At 38.8% G+C, this 23,359-nt stretch overlaps 2 protein-coding genes, 1 long non-coding RNA gene and 1 pseudogene across 9 annotated transcripts in view; 2 read left to right on the forward strand and 2 right to left on the reverse strand.

The window, feature by feature from the left end:
* LOC131313017 (uncharacterized) overlaps positions 1-5,862 on the forward strand; it is a 74,247-nt gene extending 68,385 nt beyond the window's left edge. For all 7 annotated transcript variants that reach the window (XM_058341062.1, XM_058341064.1, XM_058341063.1 and 4 more), the window contains 5 exons: positions 3,254-3,358; positions 3,431-3,541; positions 3,623-3,727; positions 4,491-4,560; positions 4,888-5,862. In XM_058341062.1, the coding sequence (XP_058197045.1) occupies positions 3,254-3,358; positions 3,431-3,541; positions 3,623-3,727; positions 4,491-4,560; positions 4,888-5,582 (1,086 nt within the window). In that variant the 3' untranslated portion in view covers positions 5,583-5,862. The remainder of the gene's footprint in view (positions 1-3,253; positions 3,359-3,430; positions 3,542-3,622; positions 3,728-4,490; positions 4,561-4,887) is intronic.
* Positions 5,863-6,679: 817 nt separating this feature from the next.
* Positions 6,680-8,710, reverse strand: LOC131313019 (uncharacterized). The gene is made up of 3 exons (XR_009196047.1): positions 8,371-8,710; positions 7,450-7,592; positions 6,680-7,223 (listed from the first exon to the last, which is right to left on the reverse strand). It is a non-coding gene; the product is annotated as an uncharacterized LOC131313019 (long non-coding RNA).
* An 819-nt stretch (positions 8,711-9,529) lies between these two features.
* Positions 9,530-12,820, reverse strand: LOC131313917 (probable phospholipid-transporting ATPase 7; annotated as a pseudogene).
* Positions 12,821-17,690: 4,870 nt separating this feature from the next.
* LOC131313919 (uncharacterized) lies at positions 17,691-18,728 on the forward strand. Its single transcript, XM_058342411.1, has 3 exons — positions 17,691-17,704; positions 17,762-18,338; positions 18,531-18,728. The coding sequence occupies exons 1-3, from the start codon at positions 17,691-17,693 to the stop codon at positions 18,726-18,728; spliced, it is 789 nt and encodes a 262-aa protein (XP_058198394.1).
* Positions 18,729-23,359: the final 4,631 nt, after the last annotated feature.

Below are 23,359 nucleotides of genomic sequence, written 5' to 3' on the forward strand. Positions count from 1 at the left end.
TCACATGGTTATTCCACCGGGTTTCTCTTCTCCTGCAAGTGAAGGAAAGGTGTGTAGATTGAAGAAGACACTTTATGGGCTGAAGCAGTCACTTAGAGCTTGGTTTGGCAGGTTTTCTAAGGCTATGTTGAGTTTTGGTTACAAGCAGAGCCATGCAAATCATACGATGTTCATCTGGCGAAGTAATGGTAAAATGTTGTCCTTATTGTTTACGTTGATGACATAATAATGATAGACAATGATGTGAGTGAGATTCATAACCTTAAGTCTCGTCTAGCTCAAGAGTTCGAGATTAAGGACTTGGGATCATTGAGATACTTCCTTGGAATGGAAATAGCGAGGTCTGATAGAGGTATCTTTATATCCCAACGCAAGTATATAGTTGGTCTTTTGGAAGAAACAGGTATGTTGGGCTGTAAACCTGCAGATTCTCTTATTGAGGCGAATCATCATCTTAGTGGAGATGTGGGGGAGCGTACTGATAAGGAGAGGTATCAGCGACTTGTGGGTCGACTAATATACTGGGCCCACGCTCGACCAGATATTACTTATGCAGTAGGTGTTGTTAGTCAGTTTATGCATGATCCTCGTACTTCACATCTAGATGTAGTTTGTCGTATTCTGAGATATCTGAAATCAGCTCTAGGAAAAGGAATTTTGTTCTATAATCATGGCCATTTGCGATTGGAGGCATTCACTGATGCTGACTGGGTTGGTTCTGTGGATGATAGGCGCTCTCTTTCTGGCTATTGCACTTTCCTTGGGGGTAATCTGATTACCTGGTGAAGTAAGAAACAATCGGTAGTTGCCAGGTCTAGCGCAGAAGCTGAATATAGAGCTATGGCTCATGGTGTTTGCGAGCTCTTGTGGCTCCAAACTTTGTTACATGATTTGGGGTTTGCTGACAGTGTTCTGATGAAACTCTATTGCGACAATAAAGCTGCCATTAACATTGCTCATAATCCCGTTTAGCATGACAGAACAAAGCACATAGAGATTGATCGACACTTCATCAAGGACAAGTTGAACGAGGGTTTGATATGTATGCCGTTTGTGAGATCTGGAGATCAGTTAGCTGATATATTCACAAAAGGGCTAGTAGCAAGAGTTTTCATCCTATTGTGTTCAAGTTGGGCTTGATTGATATGTTCGTACCAACTTGAGGGGGAGTGTTAGATGATGGATCTATTTGTATCTAGTGTAATTATGTGTCTTATCATGTAATTAGTTTAAGTATCTAGGACCGTAGTGCAATTATTATATAGCTTTTGTATATATATTTTACGTTGAATGAAATTAACCCTAATGGGTTTTCTCCCTATTACAATTACCCTAAAATTGAACACTTAGCTTTGTTAGGGATAGGATACCGTTCTCTTTGTCCTATTAGTCTTTTTAACAGTTTCAAAGATTAATTGCCATTCAAAAAAAAAAAAAAAAAAAACCTTAACCATGGTGGTGTAAACTTGAAATATTGTTCCCTTCATTAGAGGATGTTGTTATCGGTCTCACGGAAACAGGCCAAAAGAGTGGTAGCTGTTGTTTGGGAAAAAGTGATTAGGGTGTTAATATAAATAGCTGCTCCCAACCTTGGGAGCTTCTGGGTACCTCCGCTCCCCCGCCCCCGCTCCCGCTCCCGCTCCCGCTCCCGCTTCCGCTTCGTGCAACTAAGAACTAGATGCAAAAGTAGACCCATCAGTAAAAAAAATCTCAACAATCAATACATACCATTAACAACCAACGGACGTACGGAGCAATCGAGATAAATAACCGAACAAACCAAACAGTATACTTATGATATCACATGAACTCAATACCAGCCACAAACAACCTTCTAAGCCACTACGAGCAATAACTGCATACTCCGATAATCAAGAACCCGATTAACACAACATGGACATTTTAGTAGGAAGCAAAACTATCAGAACTTACAACCCCTACACAGAGCACCAGCCAAGAGGACGCAAAACGTGCAAAGAGTAATCGCACATTGAACTCCAGGAAGGTATTCAGATCAAGAAACGCTGCGAATAGATACGAATCACAACGAGAAACTTAGCAACTGTCTTGAGTATGGATCAGAAGAGCATGGAGTGGGGCTGTTGGCAACTGAGTGGGAATTTTGAGGGCTGATTTATGGTTTTTGGGGATTGGGTAGGGCTGTCGAGTGCAGGAGAGGGGTTTCCAATGGTGTTCGAGCACTAGGGTGAGATTTTTGAGTATGGATAAAGGGTTTCGAACACTGGGATGAGGTTTTCGAGTATGGGTAAAGGGTTTTTGAGCACTTGGCTGAAGTTTTTGGGTATGGGTTAAGGGTTTCGAGCACTGAGGTAGGGTTTTTGGAGGGTTTTCAGAGGTTTTAGGGTTTCGACTGGTGGTGGGTGGTCGCGAACTAGGATTTTGGGATGATACTGAGGTTGTACAGTAGTGCTGAAGGTTTCGAGGATGATATTGAGGTCGTACAGTAGGGCTGAAGGTTTTGAGGTCATACAGCTCGTTTTAGGGTTTGTGGAAGGATGATGATGGTGGGTTAGGTGGGCTGCAACGGCTAATGTGGTGGTGTCTGGTGAACAATGCATTTAGGGTTAGGGTTTGGATAAGGGAGGCTCTGATACCATGTTGTTTGGGAAAAAGTGATTAGGGTGTTAATGAACCCTTACACAAGTAACTATTATTTATAATATGAGAGATGTTACAGTACTTGACTAAGCAATGTGGGACAAAGACTAATTGTATTCTAACTGTAGCAATGGGAGTTTTAATCTTCAAACGGGATATTAGTAGAAGGCTAGCAGGGGGAGACCAACAGCATGCCTCTTATTTAAGCTTACTAATTGTATGTTTCTTCTTATAAGTTTGAAACTGTAAAGAGAATAGGACGGTTAGTTTTTGAAGTATCACTGGGTTTTTCGGCAGTCCCTGAATCTAGCAGACCTGAAAAATTACCAAATTGCTTTAACCTGTCTTCTCAGCTTCATGTCCACTCAGCTCACTTGGTGGTTCCCTTACTTCGAGTTCTAATATGCATGAAAACATGTTTCTTTAATGTCTAGAGCTGTTCACTGACCTCACCACGTGATAATTTTGAGGAGTTGTTCCCTCTTCTAAAAAATGCCAGTATTAAGTATTAACTGATATATGGACTGGCTGTGTAGTTTCTTGGTTTGGAATTGGTAATACTGGATAAAAGCAGTTTAATTGGAAACTTCTCGATCTTTAAATTCTGCTTGTTCTTCTGTAAATGTTTCTGCAGGTGTTTGGTTCTGCAGGTGTAATTGGTAACCCTTTGGGATTCGCAAGGAGTGTGGGCCTCGGCATCAAAGATTTCTTATCAGTTCCTGCCAGGAGCGTTTTTCAGGTTTACAAATGTTTTCAATATTTGATGCATGCCCTTTTGGCAGAACTTTGAAAGTAGCAATTTGTATTGCAGAGCCCTGCTGGACTTTTCACAGGCATGGCGCAAGGAACCACTAGTCTTCTAAGTAACACAGTCTTTGCCATAAGTGATGCTGCCACACAATTTAGCAGGGCTGCCCACAAGGTATTTTTCTCCATCTAGTGACATATGAATGATGCTAGGGTCACATATTTATCTGATCGCAAGAGGATACTCATATGCTAGGGTATTGTGGCATTTACTTTTGATGACCAAGCTGATGAAGCAAAGGAAAAGCAGCAGAAGGGTATATCCTCACATAGCAAAGGCGTGATAAATGAATTATTAGAGGTATTAATCTATTCAACAGTTTCATGAAATTTGAGCACTTCCTCGGTATTTGAAATGTCAGAGTGGAAATGATGAAGTTGCTACAATAAACATTAAATGGTTGGCATGTTAGTAGGGTGCTTCATTCTGCTCACTCAAAAGACTAGCAAAAGGTCCTACAATCTTTGAGCAGTAGTTTCTGAGTTGTCATGAGAATGAATCTTCGTATGGACATTTACTGGTCTAGGGGTTTTCTTTCAACACCTCCCTGATGCTGTCATTTCCCAACCTTGCCTTGTCTTTGTAGCTATGTTGCCTCGACACTTCTAAATGTATAGAGTACCCATTTTGGACGTTTGGCCACTCAGTTAACAGGATTCATGTCCTACATTGTTAGTTGGGCATTCACTTTGCAAACATATTTCATACTTCAAATCTATCAATAATGGCATAGAAATCCTATATTATGGATGAAATGCCCTAAGGCATGTCTTTGTGTCCTTGAGATGAAAATAGTTCGTTCGTCATTGGAAAAGCTAGTTACATAGGACTGTGTCTTATTTGAAGAATACAGATTCGCCTTCGTTTTTGTACTGATGATTCTCCAATAGCATACAGTCCTATTTTGAAGAATACTGATTCGCCTTCTTGTTTGTACCGATGATTCTCCAATAGCATGTGTAAAATTATTCTCATGCATATTTGAACACCCATCGTAAGAAGTAGGAAAATACTGTCAGAAAAACGTGATGTGCTTCATTTATTTTCCTTCCACATATTTCAGGGACTTACCGGTCTTCTCCAATCGCCAATTAAAGGAGCCGAGAAACATGGCCTGCCAGGTGTCCTTTCAGGTTAGATGAGAAAAAAAATAGGGAATCATCTTACTAATCAGTTTATCAGAACAGTTTCCCAGCTAGCCCTGTTTGTTTCTCTTTCCAAAAGCAGTTTTTAAGAACATTTTTGGAAAACATGAAAGGAATTTTTTTGTGTTAATTAACCTTTTCTTTGCGGAAATGGTTTTTGAGAATTTGAAAACATTCAGTTCCTGTTTCTTAAAAATGGGATCTTTCTTGACAATATTCCGGAAAAACTAAACCAAACAAAGGCAAACATCAATGACTGAAACTCACAAATAATGTGCATTGTTTGCTCTGTTGTTGCTCCTTTGCTTCCTGCAGGTGTAGCCCTAGGAATAACAGGGCTTGTAGCTAGACCAGCAGCCAGTATTTTAGAGGTCACCGGAAAAACTGCTCAGAGTATCAGAAACCGAAGCAAGCTCCACCACGTGGGACCACAGCGGTTGAGGGTACGTCTCCCTAGACCTCTAAGTAGGGAACTTCCCTTGATGCCTTACTCTTGGGAAGAAGCAGTTGGAACATCTATACTAGCGGAAGCGGAAAATGGATTAAAGCTGAAAGAAGAGGTGTTAATTATGTGCAAGGCACTTAAGCAAGGTGGTAAATTTGTCGTGATCACAGAGAGACTAATCTTGATTGTTAGTTGCTTAAGTTTGGTTGATTTTGGTGACCCTGAGTTCCAAGGTGTTCCTGTTGACCCGGAGTGGGTAATAGAAGCAGAAATAGGAATCGATAGCATAATCCATGCGGATACGTCTGCAGAAGTGGTACACATTGTTGGCAGCAGTTCAGATCCATTGTTGAGGCAGAACCAGCTTAAAAGAGGTGGTGGTGGGGCAAGAGCAAAGCGGTGGAACAATCCACCCACTACGCTCCCACTTTATCAGACCAACTTAGAATTCTCGTGCAAAGAAGAGGCTGAGGAGTTGTTACGAGTTTTGTTGTCAACAATCGAAAAGGGAAAGGAGCGAGGATGGGGGTCTGTGTATCTTCTGCATCAAAGTAATCTCAAGTAGATCAGGACATCATGTGCACATATACCCTTATGTAATTCACTTAAAATAGTTACGGAAATAAAGGAAAAAGCTAGTTTTTATGGTCTTTGATGACCTTCATGTTTATACCATTTATGTACGTATACTTTGCTCGTGGAAATATCAGGTATACACGTATATAAAGGTATTTCTTGTCTAATGGTGAATTGTGATTGTCTGTAGCAGACTGAAATGTAATGCATACTAACTCGCAACATCACGATTCCGTCTGTCAGCCTATGTACCTACGTATTCATCCTAACTATGGTTTGTTGTGTTCTTCTTTTTAGTATCTATTTGCAGGGTCGTGGCTTGTTGGTAATGGTTGTCTAGATGTTGCAGTGGGTATCATCAGTTGGCTATCTGGGTGTGCTCTGTACAATCTCTCTTTTTTTGTATGCTCTCAGTGCCAGCAATTTGGTGGTTTGTTTTTTGTATTTTTGTTTAACGATTAGTGATTCTGATCTGTTAACGTTTTCTCTGTGACCTGTAAATGAAACTCCTACTGATTTCTGCTTTAATGGTACGATCAATGTTCGAGCTTTGAGGCTTAGTAATCTGCGATTAATCGTCACATAGCTATTAGTCAGATAAGATGGAAGGGAGACATAAAGGCTGCAACATTTTAAAGGGTGCGTTACTACCCAGGTAATGAAGTGGCCGAGGAATTTAAGCAACAGTGGAATTCGCTTCACCTCTGTAATCAACTCCAACTTTCGTGGTCTTGGTTTGACGTGCATGCATTATGTGCAAAAAATATGTTTTACATAGATAAGTGAATCCACTTGACCATTAATTGACAATTATTCCTCCCCTCTTTCGTGTTCCGCAGCGCCGTGCATAATATCTTGTCTGTGTCCTGCTCTCATCGCTTCGGTTTTGCAGGTGATGCTGTTTGCCTGCCTTTGTACAGAAGGCCACGCTCGTAGTTGTATGTAATCTGGAATGCTATTTTGTTTAGTTCAGTTTTTTAGTCTATTTATTTGCTTTATTTCGTCTCAAAGATACGTTTCCGTATTATACCTTTTCCCCTTTTTTCCAAATGAAATTCTTAACATTTCCTTAAAAAAAAAAACATATCTTCTCTCTCATTTGACAATGAGAACGTGCGACTTCGCGGTAAGCTGCTGTCTTTTTTTGTTACTATATATATTTGTTCGGTAACAGAAAATTGGATTGCTTGTTACAGATTTATATAGTGATGTCTTCTTTTGGTGCAACTGTTCCCTCAAGGAAGATATCTTCACGTCAACTCTAGCCGAAAACCCGATTTGATTTGTCCTCCTGGAGTTGTGTAGTTCCCTCGCCCACATTTCAGTATCCTTACTGTCTTTTCTGCAGTGCTTCATTTCTTGGATAACTTGATCATCCGTTGGATAAAACAACCGTTGGACTATGAGGTGGAGGAAATACGGTAGAAGACCACCACCACAAGCAAAGTGACATTCCACTACAAAGGTGATGGCCCTATAGCTTCGCTGCTTCGTTTAAGCCCCCAAAGTTCATTGAAACAGTAACAAATGCTAATTGAAGTTGAATACTTTTGTCGTACAAAAGCTTTCTACTTTGGGGATACGCGGCAGCATATGACAGAAGAGCAATTAACTGCCAACTGTAAGAGAACTGGTCCTTCAGAGTTGAGTTTTGTTCACCCTCCACTTAAGAGGGTGAACATTACCCTCATTTCTATTGGTTGAAATGGTGTGGATCTCACTACAAAATGATGTTATGCTTATCAAAAAGTGTATTGCATGGTAAGTATGACATTACTTTGTGGTGAGATCCACACTATTTCAACCAATGGAAAGGAGGGTAATGTTCACCCTAAGGAGGGTGAACAAAATTGCACTCGGTCCTTCATGTCACTTCCCAAAGCAATTTCAAGCGCTTTCCCATCTATCACCAAAGCAAAAGGAACATATCCTTGTGGAATTCATCACAAGTCATTTGGTAAGAATCTTGAATTTGATGTAGAATCTCAACTTTCATTGCCTGAAATAATGATGTAGAACAAATCTCTACAGATTTTCTAGAAAGATTTGATAGGATCAAATCAAGGAAGAAGTATTGATCAAGACTTTCAAGTTATGGGAACTTTTAATTCTAGAGTTTTATTTTTAACAAAAGTGCTACACACACACAACGGTTGTGTAAAACACAACACAACCAATCTCTAGCCGTCCATTGTTGTAATAAATGGTCAGAATTCGCTCAAACTCTTCCCCATAAAAATTAATCTTTTCCTTTGAAGAGTTTTTATAAAATCTAGACCGTCCAAATACATCTGGACGATCAGAATTACATACACAACCAACACAACGGTTGTGCAAGTAGCATTTTTGTATTTTTAATTTATGCCACTTGTTTTGGCAACTTTTGTTAGGGAATAATAATAGTAGGAGATCTTATTTAGTGCTGCCTATTTAGCACGATTCTAGTTTCCTATAAATAAGGGTGCACGATTCCAGTTTCTTATTTAGCTAGGCCTACTATTAGTATAAATAAGGGTGCAACCCTCATTGTTATTTATCCAATCATTCAATAAAATTTAGAGTTCCCTATATTGTGTGTTTATCTCTTTCTTGTGGAGTCAAGAAGCTCGTCTGTTAGAACGATATCTAACCCCATTCGTCTACTAGAATGATATCTAGTCTCTCTTCCGCTACAACGCAGCGTCAAATAAAGAGAATAAACTCATTATTCCAATTATTTCCAATGTCAGGTTAAAACAGCACGGTGTAACTTTAACATGCTTGGAAATAGATTTCACCTTGACTGTTTGATTCAGCTTCTTTGCTCAAACCCAAGTGAAACTGTTTCATATCGTTCCGAAATAAACTGCAAGTGAATCTAATAGATCCAAGGAAGATAGTAAAATCATGAATTAAATAGTTCAGCCCCAAGGAAAGTATAACACTAAATACAGTAGCCCATGCTCCCTTTTTGACACACACTGTACTTAAGAGTTGAGACTACTACAAGTAATAGCGATTGTTCAAGTCAATAACTTAGTCTCACCCAACGTTGATTGCAGTCTCTTTTTTGTCGCCAGTGAGAAGCCATATCTCCAGACCTGCTTGTGCAAGTTTGTCTATGCATTCTGGAACCAGTTTTTGAGTTCCAACGTTGATTGCAGTCTCTTTTTTGTCGCCAGTGAGAAGCCATATCTCCAGACCTGCTTGTGCAAGTTTGTCTATGCATTCTGGAACCAGTTTTTGAGTTTGAGAAACAGTATGAAAAACCATTGAAAAGATTTCTCGACTTCTGAAATGAACTGAAGTCTTTAACAGAGGAGTAAAAACAAGAAACCAAATCAACTAAAAATGAAAGACAGAGAATGTAATTACGTTTGAATTTCAGACTCCTTTTTTGTACCAATTCTGTCCACATAAAACACCAGAATTCCGAGAACCTTCTTCTTCTTATTTATTCGAACTTTCAAAATTTTGGAATTGATTTACTTTATATATTGGTTCAACTTAGAAAGTAACTCATTGAATCATGCAAGAACGTACTGATTCTGTTAGATACATCTTGCGAAAGCAGACTGGCGTGCAAACACACACACATGCATTGGTAAAGGAAAAACTGACCCCCTTTTGTAGCTTGTCTTCAACTGCAACAGCTCCTAACAGACAAGTTAACAAACAAGGTATTCATTCAGTTTTGAGTTTGAATTTAAATGATTAAATGCGATCACATACTTGTCAGCACCTTTGCATAGGACAAAGATCTGACCATCTTCGTTTCTTACTATCATAGACATCCTTTTCCACTAAATACTTAACTCCAGAAGATTTAGAAGTTCATATTCCCTGAAAATTAATCTTCATTAGCATACGAAAAGAACTACCCGAATTTGAAAAATAAAATATTGGGGAAAAGGCACTGGGGAACAAAAAAAGCATGCAATTTTAATATCACCTCTCAACTTTTGATCCAGAGGAAGGATCAAGCTCTTTTACAACCATCACAGGACGAGACCTTCGACAAAATTTGAATCCAAACTCTTGTGAAGCAATCAAAAAGGCAACTTCCTCTGGAGACTCCGCTTCATACTTAACTTTATCACTTTTATTTTCTCCGATAGGAATGCCCGTGTGACATAAAGCCTAACTCTGAAAAACATGGTCATGCCATTTACATTGGAGTTACGTATCCACATCTTGTCCATGAGCCTATCATCCCTGAAGTTAAAACCCTTGATCACTGATTGCTTCCATGAAGAGGAAATTTTTGAGTTTTCCATAACATTTTCATGGCCTCCCTTGAACAGCCTTTTCTATAGTAGCATCTGGCTAAAGAGAAGTCAAATATTTCAAAACTTTGACCAATAGAAGCCGAACCATCTAAGCTGAACCCATACCTCTCAATATCAATATTCATCTGTTGAGAAGCTGCAAGATCAACATCATCTATGTCACCCCCATACAATATCCCTCCGATCAAGCATTTCCTAAATTCCATGTGATTGCATGTCAAGGTTCCAGTTTTATCTGAAAAAATTATTTCTACCTGTCCAAGTTCTGTTCGAATTTGAAGCCCGAGCTTCAACCGACTTACCTGTCACTTCATCATACATCTCCACATCCTTGTTAATAAGTAGTGCAGTAAAACTTTCACAACTTCAGTGGATACGTATAAAGAGATGGGGATTAAGTATCCATACAATATCAGGGCCCTAACAAATTGCAATAAACCTGAGAACAGTGGCTTTTTAGGATTGAAGAGTGGATGTGGATCATTTTCTTGTAAGTCAACATACCACCACTTCACCATTTCAGATTTTGTAACTAGTTCAGACCCAATGGCGGCGACTAATGAGATCAAAACAATCAAAGAAAAAAAGGATGTAAATCACATAATCCATTTTTTTCTCAATAAGGCTGCGTTTGGAAGGTGATTTAGTGGAATTTCGCACCACTTCGGTGTCAGGACTGGTGAATACTACCACTCCATGGACATGATCAGTATTTCGGAGTTTTGAGTCTCTCAGATGGAGTTGGCAGGGGCCTAAAGCGTATGAATGGTTTTCAAGTTCCAAATTTCCAACAAAGGTGTAAAGGTTGGGATTTGGATCCTCACACCTTGTTGTGACCTTGAATTCGTTGAAATCTGTGTCTATTTCAAGATTTTTTGTGGCCTCTAAGCATCTTTTGACTTTCAAATTGGTTTCTTCATCAAGGTTCATGGTCTCTACATAGCTAATACCATCTTCATAGCTAGAAGATAAGAGTAGAAGATCGCTTGGAAAATATTGGTTCTTGCTAACAACATCTCCCACTGAGAGTTTTTTCCATGCTTTGTCCACAAATAATCCATTTCCAATGTGAACCTTCACCGTTCGAGAGTTTAGTAGTTTACAGTCACGTCCTGAAAATCATGGCTAATGTTGTTAATTTATTTAATGCACACAGAACCAAAGAGCACAATTGTGGAAACTTTATTTCCATCTCAAGACCAATTGGCTATGAGTAGAGAGATCCCTCATGTTATTAAGTGATCACTCATTTCACTCCCAAGCAATGTGAGACTATATTTCATTAATATCCCCCCTCATATGCAGCCGCGTTTAAGGTGAGGTCTGTCACATGTAGCCCTCTTTTTGGGTCTATCATTGTGCAACATTTTTTACTGATCTGTCATCGCGAGTGTGGATTGTTAATTTTTAAAATGTGGGGTGGAATGGGCCCCGCTCTGCTACCATGCGAAAACTTTAATTCTATCTCAGGACCAATTGACTATGAGTAGAGAGGTCCCTCATGTTATTAAGTGATCACCTATTCCACTCCCAAACAATGTGAGACTGTATTTCCTTAATATCCATGATCCATCAATACTATCATTGTCACATTTTACCAATTTAGAGAAACATAGTGAAGCAAATATCATTGTAATTGAAGATAAGGCTTACCATTCTCAATGTTAGAAAACCTTTCGAAATGAGAAACAGTTTGGAGTAAGAGAAAAGCTCTTGTTAATTGGCAGCTATCAGTGTAAGGAATATGTGAAATTTGTATTCAACATTTTGGGGCCATTGGGAATAAAACTACTTGAAGTATGTTAAATGGACATGGTTAAGATCACTATGGTACGATTACTAAGAAGAACATTGAGTTGGATTTGGTTACCTAACTAAAACATGTAACAAAAAGGCGATCTTCCACTTCATTGATAGAACCACACAGAGAGACTATATTAACAGCTTAAGAAGTTTGACATGCTTAAATCTGCAATTGTATGGTGAGGAGAAAGACTACAAAATCCGTCAAGTAACTTCTAATCTTACCAAGAGAACATATGGAGTTTTTCTGGTAAATTGAGATATCAAACATTAGTTCCAAAAAAGAAATGAACCAAGGTCAGATTTTTACCTGAAGAAATCTATGCCAATCCTCCACAGCCTCCTTGAGCATGCTAATCCCTACAAGGCTACAACAAATACACGGGGAGCAGCCAAACTTATAGGCTTAACAGGAGCGACGGGGGTAGTGATGGACACAGTGGCGTAGCCAAGAATATACATCAGTGGGGGCATTATAAAAACAAAATCTCCGACGATAGCCAACTCCCGACAACATCCCACTGATCCATGACTTGATGGTCGTTAGTGATGCGGCGTGATTTTCGTGTTGGTTGTTACATCATGTTACAAAGGAGATTTTTCAAGTTTTGAGTACTATTTTGTTCACCCATGCACTTAAACACTAGGTGAAAATGTGCGTATTACTCTTCAATAAATTCACCGAATCTTTACTTTGATATGATTGCAGACATTGATTTTGTGGAGCTTATTTGTGTAACAATTCAAACAAGTCATTCGTATTTTAACAAGTATTTAATCTAATAACATGTGTCTTGCTTTAAATATTTGGTAAACTCAAACTACCAATTTCAAAAAAAAAAAAAAAAGAGGTGCAGTGGGGGCAGGTGCCCCTAGTGGGAATAAGGTGGCTCCGCCACTGGATGGACATGGACAGCATCGTGGCCAAAAGAAAGTACAAATTTGCCACTCTACGAAACTGCTCAAAAAGTGCTTTGGGCAGAAAGCTCACAAGATTGTACGTAGTAGAAGATATGTAGTTACTCGGGTACTTGAACAGTTTTTTGACCTTGTGAACCTGAGGTTCATTGCAGAATACCACCCTAGAAAATCCATTTTGGCCTATGAGTGGCTGCTCATCAGGTGCTACATCAGGGTCAACGTTGCTATTTGGCATGAAGCATGAAAACGAATACAGGTTGCTCCATATATTTTATCTTCTTCCCTTTTGTTCCACTAGATGGTGACTTTGCCATTCTTTTTGGATTAAGATTTCACCATCTTATTCCGGTTTTGCTTCTGGGGACGTCTCTTTACGTATTGACCATTTTACTTGCAGATGTAGTAACGATCAGAATTTCGTTTTCCTGATCACAGACTTCTTTCTCTTGAAGTCTCAATGTTTCTTTTGGAGAGGGAAAAAATAGAAAAAAAAAGTTGGGCTATTTTGGACGAGTGACTTTGATTTCCAACACTTGAAACGGTTTTGTTCTCTCTCTTAATGAAACTTCCATCAATTGTATAGGTTTTAATTAACAATGCTATGCAGAGGAAATGGAATTTGAACTTATCAAATCAAGATTGTCTTTTCCAAAATGTTCTTTATTTGTTAAATTGATTCTTTAGCTTCTTATTTATTTCCATAAAAGCGCGAAAACCCAAATGCTGAAGACTGAGCTTTGGACCCTTAACTTGCTAAATTAAGGACCTTATGAGTTTGACATTGTTATTTATCAAATTTTGATGATCCAAACCGTTTAATGTGTTTACAACGTAATTTTATGAGTATATGTGAGAAATTGGCAAAAAATATAACCGGGAAGAGCTTAATCCGATCAGTTTTTCATAAAAACGCTATAAATCCATTGTTTGAAAAACTATTCGGATCAAGCCCTTCCTGATCATATTTTTTGCTGATTTCTCACGTGTACCCTTAAAATCATGTTCTGCACATTGAATGGTTCGAATTATCAAAATTTGATTGGAAAAGGGGAAGTCCTGAATAAGTTAAGGGCTCCCTTAGTAGAAGCTTGGTGTGTATGTAGGTATGTATCACGAGTAGCCAGAAATAAAAGTTGAAAAATTATTTTACAAGAAAATATTTTTCTTTGTAAAATATTTTACATCAAAAAAACGGAGCCTAACACGAAAAATTATACTTTCCGACAACAAAAAATTTTAAACAGGAAGAATCGTGTTGAACTTGCTTCAACTCGAGAACGACATTGTCAACCGTTTAATATTTTATATCTACCTGTTAACCCGAATGACACGATGCGGCTAAGGAAACCATACGTCATGATTTGGTTGTTGGTTAATTATTTCGGTGGTTTTATACTGTCACTATGATGGTGTTGAAAATATGTTCATTTAATTTGTTGTGGATTAAAAACATTGTTTACATACTTCCTCCGTTTCAAAAAGAATGACAATTTTTGAAACTCGTGTCATTTATCATCGCTTATATCTTTCAATCTATAATGTTTTTCATGAGTTTGAAAACTTTGTCTAATAGAATTATTCGAGAACTATGAAACAAGATCTATATTGTATATTTTTTGAAATCCATATTGAAATATATAAGGAGTTGAAATTTACATGGATATCAAAAATTGACATCCAATTTGAGATGGAGGGAGTATAACATTGTTATGTGGATAGTTATTGTAGAGACCTGCGTTTAAAATTAATAATTCCAATGTTTTATAAATGCTTAGATTATGAGAAAATGTGAAATATGATATGGATGTGTGTTTTGAGGTTAAATGTGTAGTGATATGGTAGTTTGGGTATTGGTTTAATCAAATCAAAAGTGGAAGGGGTGCAAGTGTAATACGTGTATGAGTATATATATGTGGGTGTGTGTGAAGAATGAAAGATCTCTATCGTTGAATCCCTAAAAGCCCAACTGGTTACCACCGGTAACACCTTTCTCTTTCTCTTGGGACAAATTATTCAGGAACCGGAGACCCTGTCAAGCAGGGGTGGCGAGCACATCTCGGCCGTCCAAAAGTGTTTTGAACAGCCCGGATGCAAAGGTACCGAACGGATTTAAAAAAAAGAAAAGAAAAAGGAAAAAGATGTTTCGATCCAGGCGGTTAATTCCGAAATGAACGGCCGGATTGGCTGCTCGGCAGGGTCCCCGGGTCCAATTATTCAGTGCTCCTGACTCCTGTTTCTTCCAACCAACCATGCCTATAAAACAAAAAGGGCATGTACAGTTGCGTTTTGCACTTTTTCTTTTATTTTCTTATGTATTTTTTCTAATTGTAAATGTAGTCACTTGGTGAACACTCGCCAATGATCATTCACATGAATTTTTAGTATTTTTCATTTTGGTATTTTTTTTCCATTGATTTTAAGGATGGTTTGGTAAATTTACATTACATTTTTTTTGAATTAATCATTCGTCTCAACGATAGAAGATTAAAAATTTAAAAATTATGACTAAATACAAGGAAAAGTTCATTAAAGACGAAAAAAACCAAACTTATACTTTTGCTGTGGTGTCGTCTTGTATGAAAATTTTCAATTTCTGTCCATACTTTTATACCTTTTGGGTTTCTCTCGTCGAGACAAATGATAAGTCCAAAAAATTACGAGAAAAGATACACAAAAACTTGCGAAAAAAATAATACCAAATCGGTTGGTGTTTTGTAGTACTACTCAAAATTTGTTTCTCTTCATTCAAAATCTCGGATAATAATCTGCCTACCAAGTGGATTATTTTTATTTTATCCAAAAATTTTTGTTGCATTTTAGGAATAATTTGTTTATCTCGATGAGAATAATAAATAAAAGAACAAAAATATGAATCAATCTTAAAAAAATTGTTTGTTTTTATTATTCATCTTCAGTGAACGTTTTTAAGCATTCGGTGATTTTTTTTTTATGTTTTACGTTCCTCTCATCAAGATGATCAAATACTCTAAAAAAAAGTTGAATAAAGACCCAAAAAAGTAATAAAAAAAAATAAGCCAAATGTAGTATGGATAGCGTTGGAGGTGACTATAAATTGTTCTACTACAGAGGGACTTTTGTCTTGAGAAAAGTAAATATTAAGAACTACAAATAAATAGTTCAGATCGTCACGTGCAATCGTGGTGGATCCAGTTTTGCATCACATGCGGGTTGCATGAGAGGATCCACACTCATTAGTATCATATAGTTCCAATCTGTAATAACTAATAAGTACTACTATATAAGTGGTATGTATTGTCATAAACAATGATAAGCGTAGCCTTAAAAATATGTAAAAACACGAAAAGTTTGAATAGATAATTGTGAAACACTTATTTGTGTTCTTCAACAAATGGTTTTTAAGTAAGTTGGTTAGAGCTAAATAAGTAATACTTAAAATGTGGTAAAAATACTTCAATAGTGAAAAACATAGTTATTGTTTTCTTTCAAAAAAGTACGCGATACTAAAAACGTGGTAAGTTTGTGTATACAAGTAATAGCCTATGGTAAAAACAATCAATTTTTGTAGTATTTGTAATTTTATTCTATGGTAAGTATCCATGAATGTATCATTAGAAGTGTAACCATATAAGTACTATCAAATAAAGTGGTATGCATTGTCATAAACAATGGTAAGCGTAACCATAAAAATTATAAAAATGTGGAAAGCTTGATGAGATTATTGTGAAGCAGTATGTGTGATTTTTCAACTCATGGTCTTTGAGTAAGTTAGTAAGAGTTAATAATCATAGTTAAATTTAGTTTGTTCTTGAGAAAAAACTTACTTTGTTTTTTTTTTTTTTTTACTCTAGCTCCAATTCATCTCTTTTCTTCTCCAAAAACATGAATATTGAAGAAGAAGCTTCCTAACTTTCAAAAGCCATAGTTGAAGAAACTAACAAAGTAAGGATGATTTACCTATACACCCTCCAACTTTATCCATTTTTCACGGTCACCCCCTGCCTCGAATTTTGCTACGGCCAGACCCCCTCATTAACGTTTATCCAAATTTGACCTAACTCTGTTGGACAAAATAAGTGAAAAGACGAAGTTACCCTCTCATATATATATATATATATATATATATATATATATCACACAAATGTTTTCATAATTCCACAGGTCCTTTTCTTCCTCCCACACAACCCAAATCAACTTCTCTTTCTACCTTTGCCAAACCGTAACACCACAAACCCTAACATCGTAATCTCAATCGACAAAATCCTAATAAATCATACAAACCCTAACATAAAATCTCTCTAAATCCCCACGAATCATGTAGCATCCACGCAAATACCAGTTGAATTGAACATATTAGGGTTTGTGTGATTTGAAGACGAATCAGACGACGATTTCGAGGATGATTCTGAAGTACGCGAAGTAAGTACATACGTAATCTTTTGTATATCGTGAGTTAGGGTTTTTTTTGGAGTTGATGAGGATTTTTTTTGGAGTTTTTTGGAGTTGATGATGCATGTAGGGTTTTTCGGAGTTAAAAATTGGGTTTTATCTCTCTCTCTCTCTCTCTCTCTCTCTCTCTCTCTACAATGTGAGAAAGTTAGAGCTTTTCTTGATGCTTCTTGTCTTATGGGTTTTGTATGTAGGGCTATGTTCTCTCTCTCTCTCTCTCTCTCTCTCTCTCTCTCTCTCTCTCTCTCTCTGTGTTCAATGTTAAAAGTTAGGGCTTTTTTTTCCTGTTGAATGACTTTTTGTCTTGTGGGTTTGTGGTCCCCTGTATAATTAGGGTTTTGAAGGGTTCGTGGTCCCCCAGGCAATAGTGTGCGTGTGTTAGGTATATTGTTGTTTATTACTCCCCACATAGAGCACTGACCTCTTTTTTTGTTTTTTCTTATTTGGCTTCTTGCAACTAATTATTGAAGATGGGGATGGTAGGGTTCAATTGAATATTAAATTTGGTGAGAAATTTGTTGGGAATCCAGTCAACAATTACATTCATGGGGACATTTGTTATTCAAGAGTGGTCCCTTATGAGTTTTCGTATAATAACCTATTAGAAGTCCTACAAAAAGTAGGGTGTATGCCAGGGTGCACATTTTTCTATTTAAGACCAAATCATACGATAGAGGATGGGTTATTTATGGTTAGTAATGATGCAGACATGACAGAAATGTTTATTTTTTTATGATGGTTTGGGTAGGGATATTGAGTTCTTTGTAAGCCATCCTGATGTTGAAAATGATGATGAGGAGGAGTTAGGGTGGGAAAGGGTACCACCAGGTTTCGAACATGATGATGTTGAGGAGGAGGAGGAGGAGTTAGGGGGTGCTGGAAATGGTAATGAGGAGGAGGTGCAGAATATAAGGTGGGAGGGGGGACAATGTGGTGATGATGATATAGATAAAGGTGCAAGTGGTGATGATGATACAGATAATGATGGTGACAATGATGGTGCTTGTAGTGGGTTAAGGGATTCATCTTCATCTTATGGTGATGACATAGAAGATGTAGTGAATCAGGGTGATGAAGGACCTCTGACAGTTAGGAAAGCTGTGGATGGTTTGGGGAAATATGTTATAATTGGTGAGGTCGATGAGGAAAGTGACTGTAGTGATGACAATTGCAGTGTTGTGAGCTCATTAGATGAAGAGGAGGTGAAAAAGAAGGTCAAATACCCAGAGTTCAATGAGGATAGAGACATGAAAAATCCCAAACTTGTTCAAAGCATGTTGTTTCCCAATGTTAGGGTGTTAAGGACATTCTTGAAGGAGTTTCATGTTAGGAATGGATGTCAGTAAAAGTACTTGAAAAATGAATCAAGGAAAGTAACTGTGAAGTGCAAAGATGAAGGAGGGGGGGAACCCCCTTGTCAATGGAGGCTTCATGCATCTAGGGTAGGTCGCACAACAACTTACTAAATTAAAAAACTGAATGGGGAACATAGTTGTCCTAGAGTATACCACAACCAGTGGGCATCTACAAAGTGGTTGGCAAAGAAGTATGTGGAAGAGATAAACGATGACCCTAATTGGAAGGTTAAGGCAATGCAAAATGATGTTAGGAGAAAATGGATGTTGGATGTCTCAAAAATTCAGATATATAGGGCTAAGAGGAAGGCTTTAGAGATGGTGGAGGGGGCACATGGTGAACAATACCATAGATTGTGAGACTATTGTCAGATGATAAGAAATGAAAACCCTGGTAGTTGTGCAAAAGTTCATGTTGACGGACCTGTTCCGGAGAACCAACCTTATTTTCAAAGGATGTTCATTTTGTTTGATGCTCGGGTCAAGGGATTTGTAGGCAATTGTAGGCCCATTATTGGTTTGGATGCTTGTTTTTTGAAAGGTCCATATGGGGGGCAGTTGATGCATACTGTTGGGAGAGATGGAAACAACCAAATGTATCCTATTGCAATGGCTATTGTGGAATTTGAGTTTAAGAGCTGTTGGACTTGGTTTCTTGAACTTCTCACAGATGTCATTGGGAAGCCTCACAATAAAGGATATGGGTATTTATCTCTGACAGACAAAAGGCAAGTTTAATGTTGTTATATGTACTTTAACTTTTGTTTAATTAAGTCATTTATTTTTAAAATTGGGATATGAACTTGTAATGTGTATTATTATGCAGAGACTTACAGAATCTATGGATTTTTTATTCCCTGGAGTGGAGCACAGGTTTTGCATGAGGCATTACTATTCCAACTTCCAAAAAAGTGCACAAAAGGAAGGAGTTGAAGGACATTATGTGGGGGGCAGCCAGTGTGTAGACACCCCAATCTGGATCTCCCAGTTGTTTTACTTTATTTTTCGGTTTCTTATTTCCCCAATGATGAATTAGATCAAAAACAGTTTAGAGAATGAAATGGTTTGAGCTTGAAATGAGTGGAACCCATCTTGAACGCCAAAACCCTAAGTCAAAACCCTGACCTTAGGATTGACCATCGCGCATTGAAATGGATCTCACGCGGGATGCTTTATCTGCCAGGTGTTGGTCAAAGTCAAAGCCTTGATTGTTGACCATCGCGAGGGTTGGTTTAACAGTCGCGCAATGAAGCCACTATGTTGCGCGACGGTCAACACCTGTCACTTTCACCTTTTTCCAGCTGGATTTTGTGATGATCAGGGGGCTACTGACCTATGGAACCCTGTTTTCATCGACTGTACAGCGTTTTGCAGGTGCATAGGTTGCACCACCCTCACAACCACTCCCATTACCTTGTTGGCCTATTTCTCCACCAAGGAAGGCTGGCCAACCTTGTTGGCTGGTTGCTAGGCCAAGTCCTCCACCCACCAAGTACTCTCTCACCTCCTATATATATACCCCATTGATCCTCTAAGATCAAGGTTACCAAAAAATCAAACAAAAAAAGGCTACACAAACCCTAAAGCACTTGATATTCCCTTTACTCTTGCCATCTTCATACACTTATTTCACAAGCTCTATCACCTTTTTCAAGCCATTTTCATATCACTTAAGCAAAGGTATAAATTTTCTACCTGTGTACTATTTTGATCCTTGAGGGGGGCTGGCAGGACCAAAGCTGGTAATCAATACCAGTCCTGGCTCTAAAGTCAGCAGGGTTACAAGAAATCGTGCACTAGCACTCCTATGCGCGATGGAGCCACTCACGCGCGCGACTATCCCAGTCAGCACGTGACGGTCCTCGTGGGGATAGGATGCTAGTCACTTTTCTGTTTTCTGTAGTGTTATAAATGTAACCACCCTGATTTTTAGTAAGAAAAAATTTTGTTAAAATTTTGAATTTTATTTTAATACTTGGATTTGCTTCCAAGAACTCCCTTTTAATTCTAATAATCCGTCATACTTAGATTATATCTCTTGGCTTGTATAGTTAGCTTCTAACTAGTTAGTTAGAGAAACCTAACTACCAAACCATTTAGTTACCTTTTAACCATTATCCATTGGACGATAAAAGTTAGAAAAACTTTTATCCATTGGACAATAGGATTTCCATTAAAATATCTAAGTTAGATTTGTTAGGTACATATATACAATCATATATAGATATATATATCCACATGATTAAAAGGACATGTAGTCTTTCAAGGTCTTGTTTAAGTATTTTTTTTATCCATTGGTCAATAACCGTTAGGAAAATTATTACCCCTTGGATAATAGAGTTAATCTTTCCAATAAGTACAAAGGTTATTAAACAAATCATTTTCTAGATTTGTAGGGGGATGAAAACAATTGGTGCCTAGTACTACACTAGATTGCAGCGGCTACCCTTGCATCTGCTCCGGAACCCTAATCTGCAAAACAAACAAGGGGTGAGCGCACCTTTGCCTCTCGTGGCAAAGGCCCTCTGATGCCTAAGTTAGTATCACGTACTAGTAATCGAACCCTAATTATCAGTAGGAAAACAATATGAATGTCACGTATTGCGTACCTTTTACCTCTAGGTTTACCTCGTATTTATAGATTTGCGTATGCTTGTTGTCCAAGCATCCCTGTTGCCCTAGAATTCCTAACTCGTATAAGAAACCCAGGACATCTTGGATTCTCGTTCCCTTATCAGTTTATTATAAAAGAGTCCTTTTAGGATTCTTTTCCATTAATGGCCGAACATCCCATTCTCGTTGGGTATCTTTCCCAGATCCTATATTCTTGGGATCTCATCCCTTACGGGACATGACTACTCTGGAATCTTCCAGAGTACTCCCTCTGCTCTTGCTCTTGATTAGAGCTCTTTCCTTGTTTGGTTGTATCGTAGCCGAACAGACTACCTGGACCAGCTACTTCACATGTAACTTGGTCCTTGTTTAACTATTTGGACCAATGTAATGGTATGTCTCTATCTGCCGAACAGTTAGTTTACACCAATGACTTCTCATGTCATTCGCCCATATCGCCGATCACCGCTCATGGTGGTTTATTTTATCGTGTTTAACTCGTGATCCCTCGTATCACGTTTTTGGTTATTACTCTATCTGTTTGGGTATACCTCCCTACAATTGCTCCCCAGCTTTGCTTGTTGCCACCGTTCGGGGGCAATGGGTAAAGCTAGAAATCATCCTGGAGCCGAGCTCCTTGCGTCCTATGTTAGTATGGTACTTTATATCCATTGACGGCTTTGGCGCCTTTGTCATTATACCATCTTGAGGCTATGACTCCACGTGGCGTATTTCGTACACTTTGCATTTAATCCATTCTGTCATTTCATAAACGACGTCAGAACGGCCATCCTTTCAAACCTTTCTTTCCCCGTTACTTTTCATGTAACGGCGCAAGAGGAGACGTTTCATCTCCGTTCCTATCACTTTAAACCCCTAAAAGGGATATTTTTGGGTTTTTCACCCAAAACTCGAATCCTCTCATTCTCTCTCTAAAACCAGGCGAAATCCACCAGCCTCAGGTCCGCCATCGCCGTCGCCTGCAAACTCGATTGCGTCCCAGGGAATCTTCACGATATCTTTGTAAGATCCTCATTTTTACTTCATTTTTTCAGTCCATTCTGAGACCTCAAAATCTCTAGTTCCTAGGGCTAGTTCATACCTCCTTTTTTTTTTGATTTCATAGCTTTCTTTTGAGTATCTCAATGGCGGATGACAATGAAAACCTTCTTAAACCCAGCAAGTTTAGGAAATTTTGTGAAACTCCTACTGCCATGGCAACATTTAGGGCAGAATATAACATTCCAGACAACGTGGGCCTTGAACTCGCCCCATTGGGAGCAGATAAGGACGGCGGCTCGTGGGATAGAATGTGTATCCCCATTGTGGCCATCGTCGAAGGTAGGGTCCGATTTCCCCTTCACGCACTTCTCCGCCAGATCCTGAATTGGTATCGTCTCACCCCATGCAAGTTTCAACGAACGTATTTAGGCTTGTAATGGGAGTAATAGCTCTGAATAGAGTTTTGGGGACCCAGTTAGGAATTTGGGACATTCAGTGGTGGTATAACATCATGCTAAACCCCGATTACAATACATATTACTTCAAGGTCAGAAGAGTAGAAAAACGTCTTGTGCTAAATCTGCCTGATTCTGCTCGCGACCACGAGATTGACTTCCTCTACGTTACTGGAGCATTCGAGCCAATAGGGGAAGATGGCCAGGTGGTGGGCCTCCATTGCCCCCATATTTTGGGCTACCCACGTATGCTCCTGATTTTATTTGCTCTACTTATAATTTCTTTCCACTGTTTTCCTCTGTTTTGTATTTAAAGCATACCTGTGCTTTAATCTGCAGCGGATAACGCCAACAAACGTCCCAGGCGAGAGCCAAGTTACGTCCGAACAACGGATATTAACAGGATCCTGAAATATACGGTGAGCCTGGTACCTTAACAGCTGGTCGGGGTCGCAACGCGGACGTTCTATTAGGATACGATCCTGTGTACAGAGGGGTTATTGATAGAAGACTTGCCAACCCAAGTACTAGTGCTGCCTCAACTTCGACTGCTCCCCAACCACGGAGTTCGAGATCCCGTGCTGAAGTTACTTTTGTCGGGCAACTAGGTGAAGTACCCGTCTCCGAGGGCATCCCACTGCCTCGCTTAATCCTAAGAAGGTCCTCCCAATGTCAAGTCGTCTCTCATCGACAACCCGAACAACCAGCCGTTGATCTTGATACCAGTCAATCATCCTCATTCGGTTATTCCCCGTCTCTGCCAAATTCAGGTACAATGTCCCATCAACCCATAAACCTTAGCTCTCTCCTGACCATTTCTGCCCGAGGACAGGGCTCTGGGAGGGCAGCATCAATCGGGCATGCCCCTCCCCCACCCCGCCGTTCCAGGGGTGGCTCTACCCGGTCCTCCTCTTCTCCTTG

Source organism: Rhododendron vialii, chromosome 13a, assembly GCF_030253575.1.
Source record: "Rhododendron vialii isolate Sample 1 chromosome 13a, ASM3025357v1".
In the NCBI taxonomy this organism is placed as follows: domain Eukaryota; kingdom Viridiplantae; phylum Streptophyta; class Magnoliopsida; order Ericales; family Ericaceae; genus Rhododendron; species Rhododendron vialii.

Bases quoted from the DNA above. Each gene is read 5' to 3' on its own strand.
- LOC131313919 (XM_058342411.1), top strand. The intron at 18,339-18,530 runs GTTAGGAATGGA...TACCACAACCAG, and splicing joins CATTCTTGAAGGAGTTTCAT to TGGGCATCTACAAAGTGGTT.